Source organism: Chrysemys picta, chromosome 8 (assembly GCF_011386835.1).
Source record: "Chrysemys picta bellii isolate R12L10 chromosome 8, ASM1138683v2, whole genome shotgun sequence".
NCBI classification, from domain to species: Eukaryota; Metazoa; Chordata; order Testudines; family Emydidae; genus Chrysemys; species Chrysemys picta.
The window spans coordinates 43,426,580-43,453,347 of record NC_088798.1 but is presented as its reverse complement, the minus strand read 5'-3'; the positions used below and the strand labels follow the sequence as shown (position 1 = coordinate 43,453,347).

The following is a 26,768-nucleotide window of genomic DNA, read 5'->3' as shown; positions in this document are numbered from 1 at the left end:
TGGCCGCAGTTCTCTGTTACCAGCCAATGGGAGCTGCGGGAAGCGGCGTGGGCTGCAGGGACATGCTGGCTGCCACTTCCCACAGCTCTCAGTGGCCGGGAACGGTAAACCACAGCCACTGGGGGCTGCAGGCGGCCATGCCTTTTAGATGGTCAATGTAAACAAATATCAGAGGGGTAGCCGTGTTAGTCTGAACACGTAATGTTCAAACTGTCTCGCAGCCCACCAGTGGATTACCCTGATGGGCCGCAGGTTGCCCACCACTGAAATAGATCATGTGACTGATGTGCCCAATTAAAACATCTTGAATACCATCAGTGAACTGCTCACAAACATTATAAAGGCCAATAAATTATTCACTGAAATTATTCAGTGAACAATTTCAAATACTGAACAAACTTGAGAAAATTGCAATATAATTGTGAAAATTCTGTGACGCTAGTAGACCAGGTACCAGCTCATGTCAAGGCTTTAGGCCTCAACCAAGCACTGACAAATTCATTGCTGGAAATCAGCCTGTTTCACCTGTGCGTTAGTGTGGTTAAGATGTGTACTGGACTTATAACAATATGTTTAGATTTTATGAAATGCTTGTAAATTGCTGCATGCGTTAATCTCACTTATAATATCTTTAGCACCTGCTATAAGGTAATATTTAAGTTTTTGCTTTGTAACTGTAAAAAATGTTTGCTTGAAACTGTGAACCCAGTCAGGAAGGATCATCTCCTGCCCATCAAGAAGGCTGATCAAAACTAGATGGGCAACTGTGGGACATCACAATACAAAGGCTTTGTTAATTGCCCCCTCACACTCATGAAGATGCTGGATGCAAAAGGGATTACCCCATCAGCTTGAATTCTGGAAAAAGGAAATAAAAACAGCTGATAAGAAAATTTTTCATCTCTCTTTTGCTGTTTGGACTCTCACTGAGCCAAAGCTATGAAACAGAAGCAAAAATCCCCAGGGTCATCCTGGGTTAGCCCTAAAAGACATTCAGAGCTAACAGATCACTACAACTCCATCACCTTTTGTAACCATAGACTATCTCATTATATGCTTGCCTGCTTTAACCTTGTCATAACTTTCTAATTATCTTTCTTAGTTTATAAAGCCTTAGACTGTTTACTATAGGATTGGCTATGCGTGAATAAATTGACCTGGGTTAAGCGACTGGTCCTTTGGGTCTGGGAGTAACCTGAATATTTATTTATCTTTGGTGTATAGCCACCATCTATCATTAAATCCAGCTTGCCTGGATGGCAAGATATACTGAAGTGCCCAAGGGGATTGTCTATGACTCACTGGTAAGACTGTTATAGTGCTTTAGGAATTCACACTTGTGACTGGGTTGGTGAAATCTAATTATACAACATATAACTAGTTGAGATCTCTGCCCTGCATCTTGACAGTCTGTCCTGAGGTTGCCACTCACAGTCATGAGCCACTCCAGACAGCGTGACAAATTTTTGAACAAAAAAGGAAGCCAAATTCACGAAGGCCCTGATTGAAAGGATCCTTTGAAGTCAGCCATTGGGACAGACCCCAACTAAATTATTTATTAATGAATTATTCATCCACTGCAATACAAGAGTTGAGACTCCTTATAGGAGGAGTAAGAGTTTGAAGGTTCGAGCATTTATTTTCACTATAGTAATATTACCATTCTTTAGTCTACTACTTTCTCCTTCTAGAAGCTAGTTTGAATATATTTAAACCCAGAACTAGGAGGTGGCAGATTCTGAAATGTATTTCCAGTTCTAATATATGCTTCATTTTATGGAGCAGGGGGAGGGGGAGAGAATAAAAAGAACCAATCATTTCATGATGCAAATACATTCTATGATCATAGTCATTTGGAATCAGCAGCAGGAAATACATTGCTTAAATCAGAACTTTCAGTATTATAACTTTTTATTTTTTTTAATGAAACACTCACAACAGAAAGTTAAAGATTGGTGGATCGATCAGATTCTCCTTTTATGGAAATACAGAAAAAAGAAAGAAAAAAAAACACGGTTGTCTACCTAATGTGCTATTTTGGTAATGAAATATTTTGAACATCAAAAATAATATAAAATGTATCAATAAAGAAAAAATGCACAAGATATTTCAAATGAATCCTAAATGTGTATCGCAGCATCAGGATGAATATTTGAATGGATGAAGTAAAACCAAGAGTTGCAAACCCAGGGTCAGATTCTATAAACCTTACTCACATGAGTAATCCTCGCTATTTATGCCAATTAGCATGAGTGTTACAGGGAACCTGATCTGACTACCACTGAAATCAATAGCAATTTTGCCATTGACTTCAGTGGCAGGAGAATCACACCCATACATTGACACACCCTTCTATTTACACAGAATGAGAAAAAAATTTAATCTTCACTGTCTTATGTGTCTATAAAAGGTGGAAGGTCTCCTGAGATGGCATAAAAAGACATTGATGGATGTACCAGATACCAAGAGAGCAATGTTTTAAAAGCTGAAAGAGAAGGGTAAACTCCAGACTGATCTCACTAGATTTACAACCAGAGATTCAAACTGGGGTCTTAGAGCTATTTCAAAAGGTCACTGTGTATTCATCAAGCCACGGTGCAAGGTATCCTTTAGAAAAAGGGCTACTCTCCTGCCAAGCTCAGGCCCCATTAAAATGCATGCAGTGATAATGTGATGTGATTCACAGTATATGAAAAATTCCTTCCAACTCCATATTGTGGCAAATAGTTGCAAAGGATTACATAAGCAAGATTCAGTGTAGGAATCCTTGCCAATCTTTCTACAAACCACCAACTTTTTCATCTGGCAATAAATGAAAAAAACATTGGTAAAGCATGTTCCTACTCAACATTTTCCTAGCTCCCCTCATGACCTATATGACCACGGATGGAAAAATAAAATTGTAAAAGTATCACCCTGCAAAAGCCTTCTCTTGGTTTTATCAGAAGAAACAAAGTACGGAGCACACAGAGGTAGAAAACTATTGCATGGTGCCATAACTACAACAAGGGACAGCTGATCTCATTAAGGTCAAATGGGAGTTTTACCACTGACTTCTCTGAACAGAACGCTAAGTTCCTGATCCAGCAAATACTTAAGCACGCGCTTATCTTTAAGCATGTGACTTCAATGAGACTACTCACATGCTTAAAGTTACACACATCCCTAAGTACTTTACTCAGTCAGAGCCTGAGTCCCTTTTGCTAAGTAATGGCTGATTTACAAGCTGATGTAGGATGTCCTTGAGTTTTCCTATAACTTTCCTCCTTCCGATTGGCCCAGGCACTAAGGAAAGTTAAAAGTCTCTTTGTCTCTGCACCTGGCACAAATTCTTCTATCACTGGAGACAATGTATCATCAAGGGAAGGAGGTGCATTTTTAAATGACCTTGACATTTGATACTGATGCAAAAAGGAAAGGAGCTACAGAAGTTGAAGCCAAAACCATGGACTTTCTTTAGAATTCCTATGATTTAGTGTATCTGTCCCATGTACTGCAGATTTCTTTATAGCCACTCTTGTATATGGGCCAACAAAGCTAAAACACTGTCTCTAATGACACAGTGGAAAGTATCTAACCACAATATCATGTGCAGCATTTCTTTTATTTTAACCCTCACCCCCCCCACCACCACCCTTGAGACCTAAATAGAAAATACACAGTCCCTGATTGGAAGGGTGGGGGAGCTTTTCATTTTTATAACCTGAAGTTCAAATTCATTTGATCATCACATGAATCAAGAGCAGATACAGAATTTGAATCGAATCAGATTTTCCTATAAAATCAGTCAGAATTGTCTCCGGTTTTTGATAAACATGAACCCACTTCGACATATTTCAGTGACTGTAGAGACATGCCTAGTATTATTAAATGTAGCCATTTACTCTGGAATGTAAATTTAAGCTTTGTCAATAATAAAAAATAATAAGCGTTTACCCAACACTTTTCACTTTCACAACATACAAATTAATACTCACAACACTCCTGTGAGGTACATAAGTATAGTTATCTCACTATACAGGTAAGAAAACAGAAGATGAGACATTAAGGAGCCCAGTTTTCAAATGCTGCATGAATTTACACGGCACATGCATAATTACCATGATAGAATGCACAAATTAATGTTTATGACAATAACTGGTTATTTGGTGACCAAATATCTGATTTGCACATCCCTTTGTGGTACCTACACAGGCAAATAAGTCGTGCATTTTGTACTTATGTTTGTGCACCTAACAGTTTTGAAAATCAGGCCCTACATGTCTTACTTGCAAAGGCCATAGGAGGAGACAGTGTTATAGCCCAAATTATAACTCAGGAGTTCAAGACTCCTAGTCCAGACCATTAGAAAACCACTACAGATAACCTCCCACACCCAATGCCCTACTCTAGCTTCAGTCCTGACCAGAAGGATAGGAGTGAAAAGCAGTTCAATCGGTGCGCTGTTTAAATGGAGCCAACAACCATTCCAAAATGTATAAAAAGATGCATGTGTTGCTTTAGGGCCTGATGCAAATTTCACTGAAGTCCTTAGAAAGACTTCAGCGGGCTTTAGATCTGGCTCACAGCACAGTCCATTTTCTCTATTTTGGAATAGACTGGAAATTCGAATTAATGTAAACTGGATATGACAGGCCTGATTCTGATCTCACAAAAGTTTTACACTGATGGAATTCCAGTGACTTCAGTGAAGTTATTCCTGATCTTCCCTGGTATAAGAGGAGAAACAAGCATTATGAGCCAAATTCTGCACTCAGTTACATGGATGTACATGCAGCCTAACTCTATTAAAGTAAATTAAGTTACACTGCATTTACTCCCAGGGTAGCTGAGAACAGAACTTGGCTCGACAGACGTGCTCAAAATTACATGTAGTGATCATTTGCACTACATGCCCTTATAACATTGATTTTCAGCATTGTTCAAAGTGATTCTACACGTTAGAAAAGTTTTTGCATTAAAACAGCTTTAATTGTGAGTACAATATTGCCTATACATTATTTTCCTAGGATAACAATGTTTAACTATGCTGTAAAGCTCTTGCTTTATTGAAAATATAGTGTACGCTTTTACCTAAATGGCTGTCATCCAAACAAGTTGGGAGTTAGTCTCCTGTCTAATGAGTAGGTGCAATAAAATGGGTTTGTCTGACAAAAAATCACCATAGGTTTGCTAATGCTCTTACCCAGGGAATAGAGTCCTAAGCAGATACATAGGCCTAGTTTAAGAAATTAACGTTTGCTTGTTTTGCCATCCAAGGAGTATTTACAGAAGACAAAACAGTCATACTTGTTGGCCGCTGTGCAAAGAGGTGATGACATCGAGAGGACAGGTCACAAGCCTGAGTTTATTGTCATTACACTTACATTGGTACTGGGTTTTATCCACTCAGTATGATCTTCTGACCCCACAATTTTACAACCTTCCACTCTCTGTGCTTCATAGCACCTCTCCACTTCTAAGTTAATCATTTCTCTGCCATTATCTGCCAAGAGTTCTTATCTCTTTTGCTGTCACTTTATAACAGAGTCCTCTTATCAACCTGTACAGAGTCATGTGACCATGCTGAACCTATCACAAGTTTCAATTCTTCTGATTAGAGAATATCATGAAATGGGATACATGGTTTAGGGCAGGCCACTAATGTTGGAAAAAGTACAGAGTCCATTGAAAGACATACTTGCTACTTTCTGAATTCTTGGATTTTTGTTGTTGTTGTTCATCTTGCTGACTTTCACTGAAGGTTATTGTAGCCTGGGTCTCAAGGCCAGAAAAGTTTACAAGCCACACCTTTTGCCAAACTCAATGCTGTACACCCTATACCCAAGGACATTTTATATTTATACCTAATAATGTCTTCTTGTTCTGACACTGGCAACATACAGGAATCTATAAAACATGGACTTACACCAGTTGGTAAGTAAAAGCTTTTCTAACTGTTATGGTAACTCTGCTTAACTCTGTTAACCTTGAGCCTTATCATCCATGCCAAATTGAAAATCATCATTATGGGATAACTTAACAACTGTTTAATTTACACTTTGATTTTATCAACAAGAATATGAATGCATTAAAATCCCTGTTTAAAATGTTAGTAAACAGTTGATGATTTAATTGAATAGCTTTCTCTTCTCCAGGTATACTGTAATCACTAAATACATAATCTGTCATCACTCTGGTCTAAAAGCCATATGGAATAACATATTTAATGTAATTATTTGTTACAATTACTAATATTTGTGCAATTGTCATTAAATATATAAAAGGCATAAATGCATACAAATCAGACCTAAGCCTATTGCATGATATGAAGTCAATAAAAGCTCAGAAGCATTTTATAGTCTTATCACACATAATACAGACTTCTAATACATATGTATTTAGATGCTGTACAAATGAAGTTAAATATTCACTGAGTGTGAGCAGGGCTGTAAATAAGACAATGCATTTAACATTTTAAAGTATCTTTATAAACCTCGAGTGCATTCAGATAGCCTCTGGAATCACCAACTTCACTACACTGAAAAACTGGAAGGCATTTATTTTACTGCATTCAAGCTCTTACTGAATGTTGCATGGTGTCTTGTTCTTGATGTTGTTTCTCTGGCATGTTTTTGACTGTTTTAGGGGGGTTATGCTTCTGTGTTTTAAGCCTTGTAGATTCTCTCTGAAATTCTCTCTGTGTAGTTTTTCCCTTTCATTTATACTTCACTTCGACCTTTATAAAAATGCCAAATCTCGAATTATTCTGCTTATTTGTTCCACGGAGTTCGTACAAATTAGATCTAGAGTCGGGATTCTTTTTCCGTAGAGAGAATCTAGCATCCTACTGCCTGTCATCTGAGGGAAGAATGAAATGCCTGCTGAACTCCTGGAAAAGTATGAAGTGAATAGACAGAACAGCAGAGAATCACTCTAATGGGGTTAGACCGGGATGTGACTGTGCCAGGCTTGGCGGTGGAGGAATTTTACTTTTAAATAGTTTTCCAAATTCCTTGCGAATCCTTGTGTCCTGTGGCCTGAGCGTCTCCTTTCTGTGCCTTGAGCTAGCCAGGTGTTGATCGTTGTTCAATTGACAGTCCGGGATTTGCTTGCAAGCGGTCTCCAGTTGCGCCGTCCGGGTCGTATATAGATGCTCAAATCAGGGCTCGCGTAAAAGTTACAGTGGGTGACTGCGACGCCCTGGCTGAGCGCAGCACCAGGCAGGAGGTTTCTCAGCCCCAGGCAACGTTTAAATATACCGATGTACACTATTGGGTTTCACTTCTGGGGCTTGGCTTTGTGAGAACTATGGCAGGAGCGAATTTGAGGCTTGACTTTTACAACGACTGATTATAACCCGTGCCCTTGAAAGATGGTTTTCGCCTGGTGGAAAGCCTTCGGGATGGAGACCTCTACCCCTCGGTGCCTTACACTCCCGGGTGGGCGATACATGGATTGATCGCTGGGAGCAGAGGGATCTGAGGAAACTCTTTAGCGGGTGGTGGTAGGGGCTGGGGAATGGCTTTGAGATCTTAGTTTGCAGGCAGTCTAAAAACAAGGAAATGCAGTTGAAACATGATATTTATCTCTTGGGAGGGGCCGCTGCTTTTCCTTTCACTGAACTCCACGGAAGACCTTAGCTCTGCTTCCCGAGATATGTTAGCCAGCCAGCGCTCAGTGACTCCAGAATCGCCCCCAGGCCAGGCTCCAGTTCTGCGGGGGGCTTTTCCTTTCGCTTCGATTTCACATTCTCATGGGGCCATCTTTCAGCGAATGAATGGTGGCTACTCCGCTTGTTCTGCTCTAAATGAACCTCTGAAACAATAATGTTCAGCGCCTAAGCGTTGGTGTTTAAACTTGGCCTGGCACAGTTTACTTCTGAGAGCGTGACTGTGTCTCGTTTCAACCGCAAAGCGGCAGGTTATGTGGGTCAGCGTCTCTGTATACTAGCCAAAGAGTATAGACCTGCGTAAAATGCCCCAGTGACATGGTGAATAGGTCCATGGGCTGTGCGGGGGCTATTCCTCTGAGAGCACTTTGATTAGCGGAAGGATCTCCACCAGTCTCCTTGGTGCATCTTCCCAGACTTTAGCAACCGCTTTTCTTTCTCCATCCAAACCACAGGTTGTTCAGCACAACAAAGTGGGTTTCATTCTCTTCTCATGCCAGTTAGGGTATACATCCATTGCTTTTCACTGCTCAGAGATACAGCGTTGTGAGAGGCACCTCAGTGCTTCAGGAGATTTTTACTCAGTCAAAGCAACTCTTTCTAAATTGGGTGTTCCACTGTGATGTTGGGCCACATGCTGCTCTCATTTCTTCAGAGGGGTTACTCCAGATTTATTGAGGGCGGGCTCTGGCCCAAGGATTCCATATGTGTTCCAAATGTTGCACTTTCTGACCCACTTGTCTCAGGACCATTTGAGAGATTTTAGGCAGACGTTCTCAGGTTGCCTTAACAGTCATCGGTTGGAATGAGGCTAAAGAGACCAGAAGAGGTAAATTGGACGAATTTGGGTCCATCTAAAGACTACTGCTCCAGGACGTGTTTAACAGAGAAAGGATCAACCCAAACTCCTACTGTGTGTGTATACCTGTGCTACTTTAAACCACAATTCGACAAGCTTAAGAAAAATAAGAGAGTTAGTAGAGGAAAATATGAAAAGGGATAGACAGTCTGATTCTGATCTCATTCAGACAGACATAAACCAGAACTCCACTGTCCTAAACTGGGTTAATGACCTCAATGTAAAACCAACATGAGAACAGAACCAGGTCTGCTGTATGTGTGTGTGTGTAGTATGTACTTCTACTGTTTACAGGCCAAATATATACTAGTTTAAGTGGGAATAAAATATGGCCTGTTGCTGAACAATTTAAATATCAAATGTATTTTAAATAACTATAATAGGGCCAAATCCTGCAGCCCTTACTCAAGTTAGCCTAACTCCCAGGACATTAATGTGATTTTTGCCTGAGGAAGAACTGTACAATGTGGCCCAGAGTATGATATAGAATGTCTGTCTTCTTTTCTTAAAACTTTAGTATAATAAATCATTGAGTGCAACTCAGGAGTAGGAAAAATTAAAGAGAATGGTTAGTCAGGTGAAGGTTCTAACCAAGGTAAGGCCATATCATAAAGAGAAGTACAGTACCTAGCACAATGGAGGCCTAGTCCATAACTAGGGCTCCTAGGTACTACAACAATAGTAACAGTAATCATTAATAATATATTAGCATGTATCACATTTACCCCCAACTCAGTTTAAGCTTCCTGTTCATCAAGTACGTCCCTTATAGAAATATAATGATGCTGCAGAATACCTTATTCTCTTATATTTTGTTTATATAGGGGCCATATCCTCAGCTGGTGTAAATTAGTATAGCTCCACTGATGGCGTGGACTTTCAAAGTGACTATATTATATGCATTGTATCTCTGAGACACTGGGTCAAATTCAAATAAATGCAGCCTGGAAAAAGCCAGTGTAACTCCCAGGAGAGTCTGTGGGCTCAATTCAGTGGTGATCAATGCACTAGGCCAGATTTTTCTGTCACTTACATTGGTGTAAACCTGGAATAATTCAATTAAAGTAAATAGAGTTACTCCAGTTTATGGCAGTACAAATGATAGCAGAATCTGGATGTCAAGTCATCATAAAAGAGTTGTAAGTTAATGTAAGTGGCAAAGCACTGTAACCTTGCACCAATTTGGTATTCACTCAATAGATCTGTGTGTAACTTGCACACTATTGTTTGGAAGTGGTGTAGAAGTAAATTAAATTGATTCTGCTCTCACTTGTACCAATGTAAACTAGGAATAACTCTACTGAAGTTAAATTAATTACACTGGTGTAAAACCAGTATAAACAAGAACTGAATCAGATCCAGAATTTTTAAAGATAAATCACTCTGGTCTGTTTTAACTTTCTCCCAGGGCCTCATTCACTGTTGGCATAATAGGCACAACACCAAGTGGGCTGGATTCTGATATCCGTTATTCCAGTTTTACAGCAGTATATCTCCATTAACTTCAGTGGAATTATTTATAGTTTATATTTGTGTGAGAGGAGAATAAGGGCAATTGACTTCAATGGGTATATCCCCTTCTTAAAACCACAGCTGATTTTGGTCTTCAAAGAATGCATTCACTTTGTACACTCACTCAACAATAAAAATCACAATATTTTGCCATTCACAACCAGTTTCTGGCCAACTGATGAACAACATGTAATTTACACCATCATTCATAGCACCCATGTACTTTGTCCATTTAGTCAAATTTATACCTTGTGTAAATCAGTTAATAGACTTGGACCAGGAATGAATATGGGTGATTAAATCAAAACCTAGCTTTTACTTAGCATTTCGGGCCTGATCCAACTCCCAGTGGGAATCTTTCCATTGATTTCTATAGAAGTTCTATCTTGCCCTTAAAAGGTGAATAGACCCTGGAACATAAGCTGGCCCCTCGTTTTTCCTGACTTCCTGCCTTTTATCTTTACCTCCCCCACACCCCAGCAAAGGTCATGGTAGGCAACTGGGATTCAGTAAGAGTTGATGGTGCAGCACTCACAGGATCAGACCACATCATTAAATGGACTTTTTGAAAATATTCATCCAGGGCTCCAAATTTTTAATGGTTTTACTTTTCTTTACTCAGCCTTTTGTCTCAGGTTTCCTCAGGGAACCAATATACAATTTGTAGACACGTTAGTTATGATTATTTAACATGCCATTAACTTGAAAAACTGGTTAAGTGGAAGGAAAAAAATAATCTACTTGTAACTTCTACCTATGAAATTTTCCAATTTGCATAATATTTACTGTCATCCTAATTTTCTGTATGCCCTGAGGCAACATTTATATTTCCTACTATATTATATTATATTTATTAAAGTGTTTTAGGGTTTAATGAGTTAATTGATAAGATATAGTTTTCAGTGTATGGTGCAATATTAATTGACTAACAAATCAGCAAGATTATATTAAAAAGTTGAACATTGATGTGTGTGTGTGTCTTTTGTACTGTGGATAAATGTAGCTGGAAATTAGGCTTATTGAGAAATTTGGATGAGAATATCAGCATTAGCAGATAGCTGTAAACTCAAGTTTCACAGTACTTTCAAAATAGGTCCCCTCCTTTATTTCTTACTCAGGCAAAGTTTCCACTAACAAATGTAGTTTTGCCTGATCCAGGGCATGCCCCAATACTGTCAGGACACAAGTTAAATTCTGTATTTGTTTACAATAGTGAGGTTTTGAGTCTGTCATTTTTAAATGTACTATGTCAATCTTGTCTCAAGATACTTTTGGAAATTTGGCTCCTCATTGACTAAATACTAAACTTTTTTTTCAATTTGATGTAATGGAGTAATTAGACATTATATTTAATTTTCCAACTATAGTGTTACAAAGATTAACACATTTACACCTAAATACACATTATACATGCATTCAGTCTGATTCTAAATTGCAGAATAGCTGAGATAAAGTAACAGAGATGATACCTTTAGTGTCTAAGAGGAAAGGATTGCGGTGTTCATAGATCTCTACCAGGCACCTGCCCATGTGGGTAGGTTAGGAATCAGCTCTTAAACTTTTCCTTACATAGAGTAAAGGGGAAGAATCTGCTGTAATGGTCACCATTACAGGATGGATGAGTGGGGGAATAATTATAATTTCCTATGGTAATATATATATATTTCTCAGGTATAAATGTTTAAAGGTTTGTTTTATGACTATATGTGTGAGAGAAATTATATATGAAGTATATGTATATATTGATATATAAGCATAAACTATGTTAATTACAAAGATGAGTTATTTAAATAAAGTTTTGCAAGCTTCAGCACATAACTGGTATGTGGGGGGGGGGAAGAGACCCAAGAAAACTTTTTTGCTATTGAATCAAGGTTACTTGTCCCTGAAATAATAAGTTTTTTTTAAAATCTGTCTGTACAGTATAGAAATCAGTTATCTCTTATGATATAGAGACTTGGGTTTAGTTCTAATACAATTCTTACTTTCTTAATAAAAACAGATGTAGTAGCTGTATGTGTCCTCCAAGCTATAGCTTTTCTTTTACAGAGTGATCTAAAGAAATCTCAAATAGTGAAGCAGAAATATAGACAAAGGAACCTAACTAGAAAAGTACAGTGATTTAAATGACACTGCAGTAAACATGCTATAGATTTGCAACACTAAAAGTAGGTGAATGTGATAATTAATAAATAGTAACTAGACAAACGGTAATAAAATAAAGTAGTAAAAGCTAAAGCTCCGATCCTGCAAATTCTTACTCACATGAGTAGTATTTACTCTCCTAGATAACCCCGTTGGCATACCATGAGAAATGTCTATTTGTTTGTGTAAGGGGTTAAGGATGGGGCACTTCATTTGGAGTCACCTCCTCTTTGTCTATATGGTAAAAACTAAAAATTTTCTCAACTTTAAAAAATGATCAAAGCTGAATAAATCCTACCCTTCTCCCCTTCCCCCGGCTGTTAATGGCTACAGGTCTGAGCTGTATTTAATCCCTCTGCATTCGATCAGCTTTACCATCTGAAAGGCAAACAGTGAATCGCAAGGAAAAAAAATCCTAACACCATTTCTGCCTGAAAGTTTGGATCTCAAGGTGGCCTAATGGGATTGGGTGAAAACTGCAGCCTGGAATAGACTGTAGTTTGCTACTGATGCTGTTAGTTCAGTAAATTCCTCATGCAACCTTTGGGCACGTGTTGTTCACATAATAAAATGTACCAAAGGTTGTCATTGTTTAATTTCGGATTGGATTGCAGAGTTACAACCACTTTGTCCCACCCTAAACGTCCACCCTATATACACACCTCATCCTCATCTCTTTTAAACCTCAATATCAATACTCCCAGTTTGTTTGCTGTAAGAAAGTTACATTGCAGCCTAAAGCTAGTGGGAAACTATAAACTCGAGTCTTTGTACGACTGTTGAAGGTGGGAATATTTTACTCCCAAACGATACATGGCAAATGTGAAATTTGCTTTTAAACCACATAATTTTAAGTGATCTTATTGCATAATATTTGCATTGAGATTTGTAAGAGAATTAAACAGAGAACAGCTAGGTATTGTGTGGTGTCTCCACCCGCATGGGCTGGAAGGTACAGCAACTAGTACGAGGTGAAGTCATTACAACTTCTCACTGGTGATGACTCATTTCGCAATAAAAAAAAATACAATCACAGAGATACGTTACCATTTACCTGACCAGGTTTATTCGTCGCCATATAACATATCTTGTATGTTTCACTCTATGCTGCAAGGTGTTTATAAGGCATGGATGCGTTCCAATGTACAGCAGTAAGCTTTATTGTTCTTTAAAAATAGCACTGCAGTCAATAATTGATTGTGTCGAAATAGTTGTGTATTTCGGAGTGGAGGGGATCGACAGCCCCAGTAAGGTAACTGTGAATCACTCAAGCTAGTAAATGTAATAGACTTTTGAAAAGGTTGATCACCTGCGACGTATATTTTACAGCCTGACTCACTGTGCATTGAATTTTACATCGGATCAGAAAGGTGTGGTTTTGGTTTTCACTTCTCTAGACCGGGCAGTTTACTTTTTAACGCCTCCTTCTGCGAGTTTTGGCTTATAGCACTAACAATCTCTAGCTCGTCAATCCCAGGGTATTACATACAACACTTCCAGTCGAATGGGGAAAAAAACCAACCAGCTCTTTCTCTTAAGGGACTTGCCGTGACTTCATGTCACTCTTCCCTTTCTCTGTCTGAGAGACGTGGGTATGCTTCACATTCGGATTGACAGAAAGCAAGCAAGAAAAAGAAATGTGTGCGCATGTGGTCGGGGAGATGAGGTATAAAGCGCATGAATTGTTCAGGAAGAGCATTGCTCCCATTGTAAAGAGATCTCTTGCATGTCATGCTTTCCGAAGTTGACACTGGCTCCTCTGCTGTATTTTATGAGGGAACGTATCGGTGAGTGGACTATGGACAGGCTGCGCGATAGTGGCACTTTGCCTTCCATCTACAGACACAGTTTGTCACCGCTGATCTTTGCAATGTGAACTTTTAGCAGAGGCAAAAAAGAGAGTGCTAACCCTAAACATTACTATAGAAGCAAGAGGACTCTTGGTATGGCTTTGGATATAGACTTCCCAACAGCAAAATTACAATTTGCTCTCATTTATTTCTCAATGTGATCTAGGGGGGAAAGTTCCCTTCGCACAAACTTTTCAAGGGTTTTCTTCTGCTAGAGCCGCCTGCCTTTGTGGTCAAATAAAGCAAACTCTCTCCCCTGCAGGACACTTTACCCTACGCAAAGCAGAAGGTAGCCTAGCATTTGTTGCTCACAGGAACTCCCATCAAAGTTCGAAAAGTTCCTGCTTAGCTGGAAAGCCTTTAGGAGCGCCCAGCTTTGGGCCTCTTTCAAGTTCCCAAGAATTGGAACTGGCCTTGAAATACCACGACATGGACCCCTGCACTGTGAAAACAAAAGGAGCAGAGGAAGTTCCCGATTAAAAAAATAATGATAATAATCAACCCGTGTTTTTAATGGACTTGTACATACGTTTAAATGGGAAAACATGAATATTCCAGGGCTGTGCTCCTTGCGCTAATCAAGGCTGCTAGAGGCTCCCCAAGCCATCATCTTTTATTATTATAATTACACGCGTCAATCAAGACCTTCAGGCTACATCAGAACAAGCCAGGCAAACTCAGGAGAGAAGTCACATAAAAAAGTTTGGAGAACTTGGTAAGGAATGGCGAAGGGATTAGAAGAGAGGGTAATTAAGGTTGCTCAAGGCAATTGTGAGAGCTAAAGCTCCATGTTAAATTAAACGTAGCCACGAGGGAGCAGGTATCATTTATAATGGTTACTGCCCTAAAGTGTTACTTCGGAGAAATGTAGATGTGTAATAACCACTCCAAAGTATTTTCATCTACACTAATAACTCCTGGAGTAGCTTCGCGATGTACCATTTGAACTCCTTCCAAGTCAGGCCCCTGTGGAGTGATACTGCCTGTAACATTAACTCCACAAGTACTAGTTAAACAGAGACTTGAGTACTAAAGAGTCATTTAGAGGGTGAATTCTGTATATACCTGAGTGGGAGTAAACCACTGGGAAATTGTTCTAAACAAAATAAGGGGTGCTAGGGTTGTGGGGATAGAGATAGAGAGCGATAGATGAAGCCATAGATAGACTCTTCAGAAAGAAGACTGGCTCTTATTGGTGTGAAAATAAATAATGGGGGAAATCTGAACAGTAAGGGCTCGATCTTAACCCAGCGTAGATTTGAACGCTCAAAACTCCCATTGACTTCAATGCATAACCTAGTCCTAGATGACGAGCTACAAGACTGTCCTGGTTGGCAGGGTCTTTTTCTGCTTTTGCCCTGGTGGGCTAAAATGTTGATCTTCTTTACTCACCAGAAAGAGCGAGAGAAACTAAATGGATTGTCTCGCTGCGAGTTTATCGGACAACGACATGAAATCACTTTTCCCCGAACAATACATGGCAGAGAGGGATAGAGAGCGACCCTTCTTATTTGCCCAGGAAATCTTAGAGAGCTGTAGGACTGAGGATCTGTATACGTATTAATCTAACTTTCCAAGGTCTGTTGTAAATACTGTCATAGGCTATGCCTTTCATAATTTATGTCCTGCGGGGAGGTCAGGTGGGGTGGGAGGGACAGGGCAGAGATCTCTCTAACAGAGAACGAGGTGCTTTTAAAATAGGACACATGTAGCTAACTTTGCACCCATTGGAACCAGTGGGCATGTAGGGAGAGAAGCATCTTCAGTCTATTCTGCTACATGTCTCCAAAGCAGAATTCTCTGTCTAAGACCTGCTCTTCCAAAGCACCTCCGTGTTTTTTATCCATTACATGGGCTACAATCTGCTCCTCATTGCTGCGGAGACAGGAAGCCCAAAGTGTTCTCCTCTAACCTATAGCCAAACCAAAAGCAACTTACATCAGATCCACTTGTGTGACCCTTTGCCTCTATTCTGAGCCCATTTAACCGGAGCTCACAACAATTTTATAGAAGCAAAGTCTATAGGTTTAAAAAAATAAGTAAATAATATATCTACAAACGCCAAGATTGTATGGTCTCATCTCATATCCGTCCGCTCCCCTGAGCGGAAGGCATCTTTCAGGGGACACTCAAACAGCCCTCCCTAGTAAGATACCCGCGCCGCTATCTATTTTTAAAACCTGTTCACAAGAGAATTTGAGAGATAAAATTCCAGTTTTGGAAATTATGTTAATATTGAGCAGGATTTTTTTCCCAAATTGGCTATTTCAAGATTTTTAAGTTGTAACACTTACAGGTCTGATTCCCTCCCCACATTTAACCCATCCCGAGAATAGCAAGTCCTGAAAGAAAGAGAGAAAGAAAGAAACCTATTTTGCAGTAACACTGACGTTTGGAGATATCCACATCTCCAGTAAATTAAGTTTAGATTTTTACTTTTAACTGCTTGATGGGAAAAGTTCAAACTAACTCAGCACAGAGCACAACAGAGTCAGTTATCGCTCTTAAATGACCCTTTGCCACTTTTTTTATCAGCAGCTCGGTCATCAAAAGTGTTTAATGAAGTTAGAGCAATAATTACATTTTATAGAATCTGTATTAACAGTCATGAACCTTTATTTTCATACACTATTATAGTCAATAGCATGTATTACTTACAGTTCAAAAGGATTTTTATTTTCCAAATATTTACATTTTTCCATAAATGTGAACATGATTAACAAGGAGAATAATCATAACTGTCAGATATAGGAGGTTTTGATTATTTTGAAGATGGAAATAATGCTTGCTCATCTACTGTCAACAAAATAGATATATGTTAATACAACTAATTCGAATATCACAGTAATATTGTTACCTCGACTAATGGACGGTGGGTTTTGATTGAAATATTTCTGCTCCTCGTGCTAGTCAAATAGAATACATTAAAATCTTTGAAATCCCATTCACTAGAATGGACTGAGAATGGCTGCAATGACTGTGGGATTGCAAACGCTGGCACCGAGAATTAAACATTGTCGCATTTAGAAAATACTATTTGAACGAGGTCTTTCTGGTAACGTTTAAGTTGATGCCATTTACTGCACTTTTAGTCGGCAGGTTGGCTGTTGTTTAACAGATTGCTCTTTAGGGCATTTGCTTTATTTAAGTTATGTAGCTCGTCTTGATAGATCTCACAAGACACTAGAAAATGTAGAATTAATACAGAAAACCCAACCGTACCTTCATTAGGTCTCCATCGGACTGTAAAAAGGAAATGTACATAAGGGGGATCAAGGTAGTGTTTGCAAAGATGTACAATTCCTTTATAATAGTGTGCGTGTGTGGGGGGAGTGGGGTAGCTTCCCACCTGAGACCACCATGTACAGACGCCGAGCCTAGGACCATGTGAGACAACGTACTCTCTACTGGAGAGAGTTCAACTCCAGCTGTCCCTGCTGTGGGGCGGGGAATAGCCCTGATGGGTGAAAATGGGATAGACAAGAACGTCTCTCATCACCCCCTGTGCACGCACAATGGCTGTGTGAGAGTGTAAGGCAAGAGCGCGGCTGCACAGTCAGGAAACAGCCTGCGATGACTGCAGAAGAACCCTTAGCCCTGCCTTCCACGGAGCAGGAATAATGCATTGCCCGTCTCCTTCCTTGCACGGCACCTTCATGTCTTATTCCCCCTGGATGCAGAGATCACCTGGCTTGCTAGGGATGTTTGCAAGCTGCTGGCCGGTGCACCTCGCTCCCTTAGGCGGCCCGTGCCTGTTTTACTAGCACTGTAATATCAGGATGATTTAACAACTGTAACTGGGGGGAGCTTTAGAGGAGGGGGAAGGGTTGGTTGCTGATTGTGCCTCTTCCTCATTGGCTGGAGCGGCAGTGTCAGCCCCCCCAGAGCCCTCACACTCGCTATCTCCCCAGCCCCCCTCCCCCAGCCCCAGCCGGCTGGGAAGTGCCTCTTCTCGGTGCATGTGGAGTAAACAAGGCAGGACCGCAAGGTCTGAACTTCGCAACTCCACACTTGTGACAGGGCGAGAGCCGCGGCTGGAGGGAGCCCCTGCCGGGCCGGGGGGAGGAGAAAGAGGGGGGGCGGGGAACCCGGCCAGCAGCGCACCAGCCCCGCCGCAGCGCTGCTCCCCGGGCTGGGCGCTCAGCCTGGCTGCTGCAGCTCTCCGCCGGAGCAGCGCCGCTGGCTCCCGGGCTGCCCCCTGGCGCGCGCCGAGCCCCAGCGCCACACGCGCGCGGCGCTAGCGGGCGGCAGCGCTAGGTGTGGGCAGCAGCGGGGCGCGCAGGGCACGGGCCGGAGTGGGGGGTGGACGCCGCCGCCGCTCGCCCCCTCTCCGAGCTAAATCTGTGCTGCCGTGCCCAGGTGCCGCTCTCCCGGACGGACACGGAGCCCCCATCCCGGCCCGCAGCCGCCTTGTCATGCTGCCCAAAGTGGAGACGGAAGCCCTGGGACTCGCCCGAGCGAATGGGGAGCAGGGGCAGATGCCGGAAAACATGCAAGGTAAGCACATGGGCGCTTGCTCCTGAGGTACCTGCAGGGCAGGGCTCCGAGCCCCGGGGGCAGAGATCCGCGGCTCCCTTCCCGGGCACCTCCATAAAAAGTTGGTGGCTCCTGAGCAAGCGGTTGTGGAGGTTTCTAAAGCAATTACCAATGCGCCAGCAAGGCTTAGCGGCACCGGCAGCTGGAGCCGGGCTGCTCTGGGCTGACCCGGGCAGCTGTGCCTGACAATTGGGAACTTTGCTGAACTTCCAGAACCGGGTTACTAAAAGCTGCGTTAAAGCCTTCGGAAATTCAGCACTAAAGCAATGGGGAGGGCTAAGTGTAACTATCCGAATCTACCGTCTGCCCCCAATGCATGGGAGCCGTGACACTGTGCAGTCGTATCCGCAAAGCATCAGACGCAGGGTGAGCTGTTAAGGGAAACCTAGTATTTTAAGGGGGGGAATGGGGCCTATGGGAGCGGGGATTGGCAGGTCCCCTTTATTTTCCTTGCTCTTGATTGCTCGCAAGAAAACATATCCATCCCACTGGCTCTATTTTAAACGCGTTTTATTAAAAAAAAAAAAAGGCAGCTCCAGATACTGGCTCGCATGAAAGAGCCTCAAAGTTTATCTCAAGCAAACGAGGGGGTAACATCAGGAAAGTCCCTGCGGCAATTCCATACTCGCCCTTTGCACGACCCAGATTCTGTCTCTGCTCTGGAAATAGTCCTCGCCACCTCTTTACAACTTTACCTGGCACAGACTCGACGGAATAAGCCTTGGAGACTGAAGCCTCGAAGGCATCCGAAATACACAGCTGTCAGGGGACAATTTCCAAGCAGGGCTTTAGCCATTCTGCTGCTTTATTAGCGGTCGTTTTCTGTGCTGTTCCTGTCGGTTTGCTAATTGCATTTATGGCTTTGTGTGAGAGTAAGTGCGGTAATAAGGACAGCTTGTCTTTCCGTACAAATAACACAGGTGATCAACCAGATGCGATGAGAAACTTTGCTTCAGCAAGTCCTGAAACTGACGGTGTATTTATGCCTCTGAATTTCATTCCGTGGTGGTCAGAGAATGCAGGCGCTGGAGCTGAGTCGCTGGGGTACCATAGCTTAGCGGGAAGGATCTTTTAAAGTCCTAACTCCAGAGCGGAGCTGGAAACTTTGTCTGAAACTCAGAGACTTTCGCTTTAACCTGCGTTTATTTTGAGCTCGGGACAGGAGATTTGAACTCTGTCTCAGGGAAGTGGCTGTTAGTGGCACGGGAACCAGTGATTCTCAGCTCGCTCCCGCGCTCAGTTAAAGGTGATTTTTATTTGCCATGCTAAAGGCAGGGGGCTTTCGCTATGTCACAGAGAGATTCGGCAACAGCGCTGGAGTTGCACCCCATTCACTCCCCTAAATGGAGGAGCAGAAAGGATCCCCTAAGTGCTGGGGACTGGCTGTATCCCATCTCCATTTCGGTCGTTCTCCACGTCCTATCGTCCCAGGTGTCTGGCGGGGCTAGCTGGCCAGACACCTAGGTAACTGTAGAAAAGCCCCAGTTTAGTACAATGTGCTACTCAACTCTAGAAGCGGGTAGGGTTGAGGGCTCTGGGCGACCCTTTAGCAGAAACTTCTCTACCGGTCGCTTGTTTCAGCCTAAATTGGTCGTTTTCAGGGGGCCCTTTTCTATCTTGAGGCTAAAGGGACGCAGAAGTTGTAAGGGGGTGGAGGGGTGTCAGGGTAATTCAGACTTCCTTTTTCTTTGGCTGTGTCCCGCTCAACACTGTGTTGTCCTGCAACGCTCCCGGGCAGCGCTTGGAAAAAATCTTTGTTTTCCCTACTGACCCCTTTGTCCATTTATTTTTTTCTTGTGACAACCGGGAACTTTGTTCTTGCTTCGGCCCCTGCAGCACAGGCAGCGTATATTTATTGCGTGCATACCGTGAGCAGAAAACTCAATTCATCCGCTCTTTAATCTTAGTTAAAGGATCGTCCACCTAAGGTCAGGTATATAAAAGAAATCAACAAGCGTGGAGATGGTAGCTAGAGAGAGCCATAGTGTGTAACACACATTCTGCTCTCTGATCAGATTGGCCCTGATTCATAAACCGTGAAGAAGTCGTTCTGAAAATATTTTCCTTCGGCTATTTCACGCCGTGTTAATTTCACTCCAGTTCCCTCTCTAGTTCCCATGGAGCCTGGGGGAGGGAGGTTTCTTTCCTTAGGGGGACACGGCTGCTGTTAGTTACTTAAGACTTAGCACATCTTTTTCTTAACCCAGAGACTCTGAACTCCAAGGCATCCTCAGCCGCTTTCTGGGAGATCTCTCCCTTGATACAACTACTTAGATGTAACTCGCTTAGATGACTCAAAAACGTGACAGCTGTTTGATTCTAGGGGAAGAAAATCATAACTTCTGCCGCTGCTGTGTCCATCACCCCCTTACAGAGATAACTGATTACATTACAAACCGTCAGCTGCCTGGTGTATTTTGCAGCAGGAAAAGGGAAGGAAATTGGCTCTGCGGTGAGGGGTTGTGGGTTTTTTTTTTGGGGGGGGGGAGATAATCAGACCTGCTGACTGAGCTGGTTGAGGGGGGAATCTAGATCAGTTCTATCTCTCTTTCATTCAGGTTCTTTTGCACCCCCTCATCTCCCAGCTCCTCCTCCGCCTTTCGTCGGAGTGGCAGAGGCCGCATTAGATTCCTACAGACAGGTTTTTTCCTTCAAGGTTTTGTCTAAATTGCACAGGGGTATTTGGGAAAATCAGGGCATAAGAACTGCAGCTTTCCTGTTTACATTCTGTACATCTTTTAGATCTCCCGCAAACACTGATTACTTTTGTCCGAGGAAGTTGGTTACTTGCGCCTGGAACCTTAATCCTGAATCGTTGTGGTTTGATTTGGGCTTAATTTAGCATGGCGATTATATAAAATTAATTAGGTTTAGGTACTTTACCACCCCATCTCTCCAAAAAAACAATCCCAGTGCCTTCTGCTTGTCTCCTTTTTTACTGTTTTCTAGTTTCTGGGGTTTAAAAATGTTTGGAGGCAAAAGTAAATAAAATGGGAACAAATAAGCAATTTGAACATTTAATATTAAAACTGATCGATTTAGGTATTACAGGAAGCAAGCTTTTGTTATAGATGAGCTGCTGATCAGAATCAAGCATACAGGGTTTTGGGTGTCAGGACAGCATTTTAACTTGGTACTGTAAGTAATTTACATTCAACACACTAGGAGAGTGCTGGTTATGGGGGTTTCAAGTTTAGATAAAGTAAATATTTACAGATTGGTATTATTTTAACAAAACTTTAAAGGAAGCAAACCTAGTTAAAGTTAGTTTACATACATCAGTGAGATTTAACCTTGTCAATTTTGGTTCTGACTTTTTTAAGCACTTTCCTGATAAGTGGTGAAATTAAATAATTTAATGTAGTTTCTGGTGCGATGGACTGTAGATGGTTTAAGAGCACTGGAATTCTGAATAACTCTAGAATTTTTTCTCACAACACAAAACTCTGAAGTTTATACTTTTGTTTACTTGTGAAGAGTTCATATTGTTTTGCTGTTGAATTAAAAATTCCATGTTCCAGTTATCAGGGGGTAGCTGTGTTAGTCTGTATCTACAAAAACAACAAGGAGTCTGGTGGCACTTTAAAGACTAACAGATTTATTTGGGCATAAGCTTTCGTGGGTAAAAACCTCACTGCATCTGAAGAAGTGAGGTTTTTACCCACAAAAGCTTATGCCCAAATAAATCTGTTAGTCTTTAAGGTGCCACCAGACTCCTTGTTGTTTCCATGTTTCAGTGTGAGTCGTGGTGGTGGGTTTGTTTTGTTTGTTTTGATTTTTTTAAAAGTCTTTTTATTTAATTTGCAGAAGATGTTTCTCTAATGAATTGTTTCCTCAGGTCAGAATTAATGTCTGATAGTTGGAACTGAGGAAAGCATTTTTTAACTACTTATGCTCATGAATGTGTTATTTCTGTTTTTTCCAGTGTCTCAGTTTAAAATGGTGAATTACTCTTATGATGAAGACCTGGAAGAACTGTGTCCAGTTTGTGGAGATAAAGTGTCTGGTTACCATTATGGACTTCTCACCTGTGAAAGCTGCAAGGTTTAGTACAAATTACTTAATAGAAAACAAATCAAAATGGTTTAAAATATTTTAAAATGTTAAAGGAAAATAAATGCTGGTAAAAATAAACAAACAGGGGTGCGTAGTTTGGCTTCTTTCGGATTCCATTTATGATTAGATTCACACCCAAATTTTTGAAAAACCTCATTTGCCCAAATGGAAAAAAAAACCCAAGTTAGGTTGTTTTGTTGTATGGCTGTGTCCACTGCTTTTAAATATTTTGTTGTTGTGAAGTGATAGAGCTGTAGAAGGACTTTCAGTCCTAAGCGACCTAAGTATTGATTTTAGGTGATTTATATACATTTAGAGTATTATTGTTCCTGTAGGATAAAGTGACAAATTAGTATCCTCAATACATTTCAACTTTACAAAATCTAATGCCACTGTTCCAAAGTTTTTCTCTTTCAATATAAAAATGTAAATTTCTGTTGTCATCACAACTTCATGCTTATTTTTCCTACAGAGTATTTTATTTTAGTATTTACTTGGACATGTACACAATTAAAGTCAAGCAAATAATTTCTTGTAATATATTAAATAATGAATATTCACACATGTAATTTATCCTGTGCATATAGTTGGAAACTAAATCCATATCTAATTAAACCAACTATTAAATATAGTTGAGCCTTGTAAGTAAATTCAATAATTTGTCATGAATAAACCTTTTATATACAACTATTTAAATCAGTTTTCTAAAAGCAGAATCTCTTACCTTCTACACCAGAACAATGCAATTTTAAACATTTCACTGTATGGCAAGCAGAATAAACCTAGAAAATCACATTTTTGTTTTTAAAAAATTGTATCTAGACAATGAATGTCAAATATTTATGATGCCTCTGATATACACGATAACAATACATAGAGCAGATGTATCTTATGTTTCTATTACATTTTGCAAGTGTTCTAATTTATTCCATACAAGATTACTTTAAAAAGGCAGACTTCAGTCATTTTACAAATATTAAAGAGCAGACAAAAGAGATACTGGTCAGCATCAGTGTTTATGGTCCCATTGTTAGGGATGCAGTGGCGTATAAGCAAATCTCACCAATCTTTGACGTAAGTCTACAAAAAACACAGTACTAATACCAGAAAAACTCCTCTATAGTCTAGCAGTTTTCTCCAGAGTATATCTTGCTGAAATCTAAAATAAGCCATATAACCTCATAAGTGCTTGAGTGGTATATGACAAGTATCTGACAATGATTTCCATAAAATAAAATGCTGAAACCTACTGTTAAAGTGAAATGGGCTGACTCTTTGTCTATCATACAGGGATTCTTTAAACGAACGGTCCAGAATAACAAAAGGTACACGTGTATAGAAAATCAGAACTGTCAGATTGACAAAACACAGAGAAAGCGTTGCCCTTACTGTCGATTTCAAAAATGTCTAAGTGTTGGAATGAAGTTAGAAGGTAAGAATTATTACTGTTATTGTATATTTATAATCTATACAAACTATTGAAAATATTACATACATTTTAGTTTTATCCAAATTATGTTGCACATTATTTACCATATCCATTTAAAAATACTTGCTGGTAACTTCTTATATGCTGCTATTGTATGTTTTAAATAAGGGATATTTTTAATCTATTAATAAGTAGTAGCAAGTCAATTATAAGTTAAAGCTAGTTAATATCACAATAAAAAATTGAAAACATTTGATTTATACATAGTTTGATGCGTTTAAGAGTACCTGGATGAAAAAGTAAGAATAGCATGGAAATTACTTTTTAAACTTTATAGACCAAACAGAATTAATTCAGAATTAAAACAGAATACATCATCAGTTCTCAGAACGGGGAATTAATAATTGCAACTAATTTCTGGTCTTTCGTATTAGGCATGATTTTATTTAATTTATATTTTATATAGTATTTTGGTTTTGATGTGGTTTTGTTTTGCAATATCAATCTTATAGAAAATGTGAAATAAAGAAAAATTAAGAGTCTTTCCTCAGGCAAAATTGCAACTGACATCAATGAGAGTTCAGTACACAGAGTGACTGAAGAATTGAGCTAAAATATGGGTAAAATAATCTCTAAAAGTATGTCGTAAAGCTATTATGAATAGGTATACTTTCACAATGAGATTTCTTGAAAAATTTAAAGGAAATGAGAGATTTTAGAGTGGGTTTTCAGAGTTCAGAAAGATCATTCACACACAGAGAAGAATGGTAATACTACAAGAGTCTATTGAAATAACAGAATGCAAAATTACTGTCAAGAGGCTAGTAAGAGAATCTTGACACTTCAGCACAACACATTCTAAACATATCATTTACACTTAGGCACAGATTCTACAGTAAATGGGAATTTTGCCTGAGTAAGAAATGCAGGATCAGAATTGAACATTCTATACTCATGCAAAACTCTCATTGTAATGAATAAGTTTTGCCTAAGTTAAGACTGCAGGATCATGCCAGTATTACAATGGAAATATGTAGATATAAATGCAAATATGCATTCAAATATACAGACAGCCTCACACAATTTAGTAAATACAACACTCATTACATTTGCCCACAGTGCACAGATAAAACTGGTATATTACACTGAGCTGAACATCTTGGGTTGCAGTATATCCCTCTGAAAACTAGTGGTAAAATAACAAGTCATTTGGAATGTTTTTGTCAGTATGGACATTTATCAGCAGGTTGAAAATATATTGCTTAACTGCTACTTCTAACTGTTTTTAATTACAGATAATCATACAGGGCCATATTCTGTTCTCATATGATTACATACAACTCACTTTTGTGCAACTCCTACTGAAATCAAAGTATCTCAGGGTGGAATTTGACCTATAACGTGCAGCATGTTTTGAGAAGGATGCTAATATATATGTTACATTTATCAGCAAAATATTCTATAAGACTTTTCAGTTTCCTGCATAAGGGATAGTGTTAGCAGCAAAAAATGCCTTAACTACAGCATTAACTAAAACCGAGAGAGAGAGAGAGAGAGAGAGAGAGAGAGAGACTGACTATAAAAGATTTATCTTTATATCCTTCTGTCACATCTGTACAACTTCTCTTTCTCTATCTGGAAAATTGGAAGAACACATGCTTTCATAATTGTAAATGCCTGTAACATTTATATATGTATTTCCCTGATAGTGATATATGGACTTGAATTCTAGTTCATAAATTACTGTCTATACCAAAAATCATTAATTGTTAAAGTCTTCATGATAATTTATAGTATTGTGTACCTAGGATTCATAATAAATTTTTAATGTTACACTAATCCCTAAGATAAAAAGCTCAAGAACTTAACCTCCAGCAATCTCAGCAGTCTCAACATGTCACCAAGCTGTCAAAGGTTCCTGTTTCTATCTAATTGCCATTGGGCAAGGTGGGCTTGGCGAGAACTACTCACTAGTCCATTAGATATATGCCATAGTGACACATACTGCGGTGACAAAGACCACCAATATGATTCCCGAGGCAGCTGTTGAAGTAGATTTGTTTTAATTATTTCTAATTCCAGAGATATTACAAGCTATAACATTGTCAATAGTTTCTGAGTCAGTTCAACCTTCTGTGTGGAGTATGGCAAGTGAGCAGCTTTCTCTATGCCTATTCAAATTGCATTTGAAAACATCTCTAGAAAATGAGGAATATTTCTTAAACATTTGTAACAATATACATAAACCATAAAGGAAATAATCTTTAATTTTTGCTAAGGAAACAAGATTCACCTTTATGCCTATTGAGCATTTTACAGCTTACATTTCAGACAATTTTTGTATAGTGGTGGTATGCAGTAATGGAATGATTATCATGAGATAACATGGCCCTCAGGATACTTCTCAGATGAGTTCTGGACAGAAGCCATTTTTTCCTAATGATACCATGGGTTGCAGTTAAAAAAAATTATGAGATCTCAACAGGAATCACATGTTATCTCATGATGTGTGAAATTTCTGCAGCCAACCACTGTGTTTGTCCCTAATTATTACATCTTAGATGACCTAAACAATGAGTTCATACATGTTAAGAAGATTTGTCCAATAGATAACTAAGACAATTAAAATTCATTATATCAAAAGATTTTTTTTTCCCTTTTGGAATCATCGTGCTATTTTGATCAAAGTAAAGTAAGGGAGCGTTGCTGTCTTGCCACTCTTCCCTAAAC

At 39.9% G+C, this 26,768-nt stretch overlaps 1 protein-coding gene across 4 annotated transcripts in view; it reads left to right on the top strand.

Annotated features, from left to right (window-relative positions):
• Positions 1 to 5,572: 5,572 nt before the first annotated feature.
• Positions 5,573 to 26,768, top strand: part of NR5A2 (nuclear receptor subfamily 5 group A member 2) — a 124,576-nt gene continuing 103,380 nt past the window's right edge. The window contains exons 1-4 of one of the 4 annotated variants that reach the window (XM_065554381.1): positions 5,573 to 5,916; positions 18,377 to 18,514; positions 22,479 to 22,597; positions 23,900 to 24,041. In XM_065554381.1, coding sequence (XP_065410453.1) covers positions 5,853 to 5,916; positions 18,377 to 18,514; positions 22,479 to 22,597; positions 23,900 to 24,041 — 463 coding nt within the window. In that variant the 5' untranslated portion in view covers positions 5,573 to 5,852. Of the gene's footprint in view, positions 5,917 to 17,873; positions 18,006 to 18,376; positions 18,515 to 22,478; positions 22,598 to 23,899; positions 24,042 to 26,768 lie in introns of those variants that run through there. The other 3 variants (XM_024102024.3, XM_005304363.4, XM_024102025.3) reach the window with 3 other exon arrangements.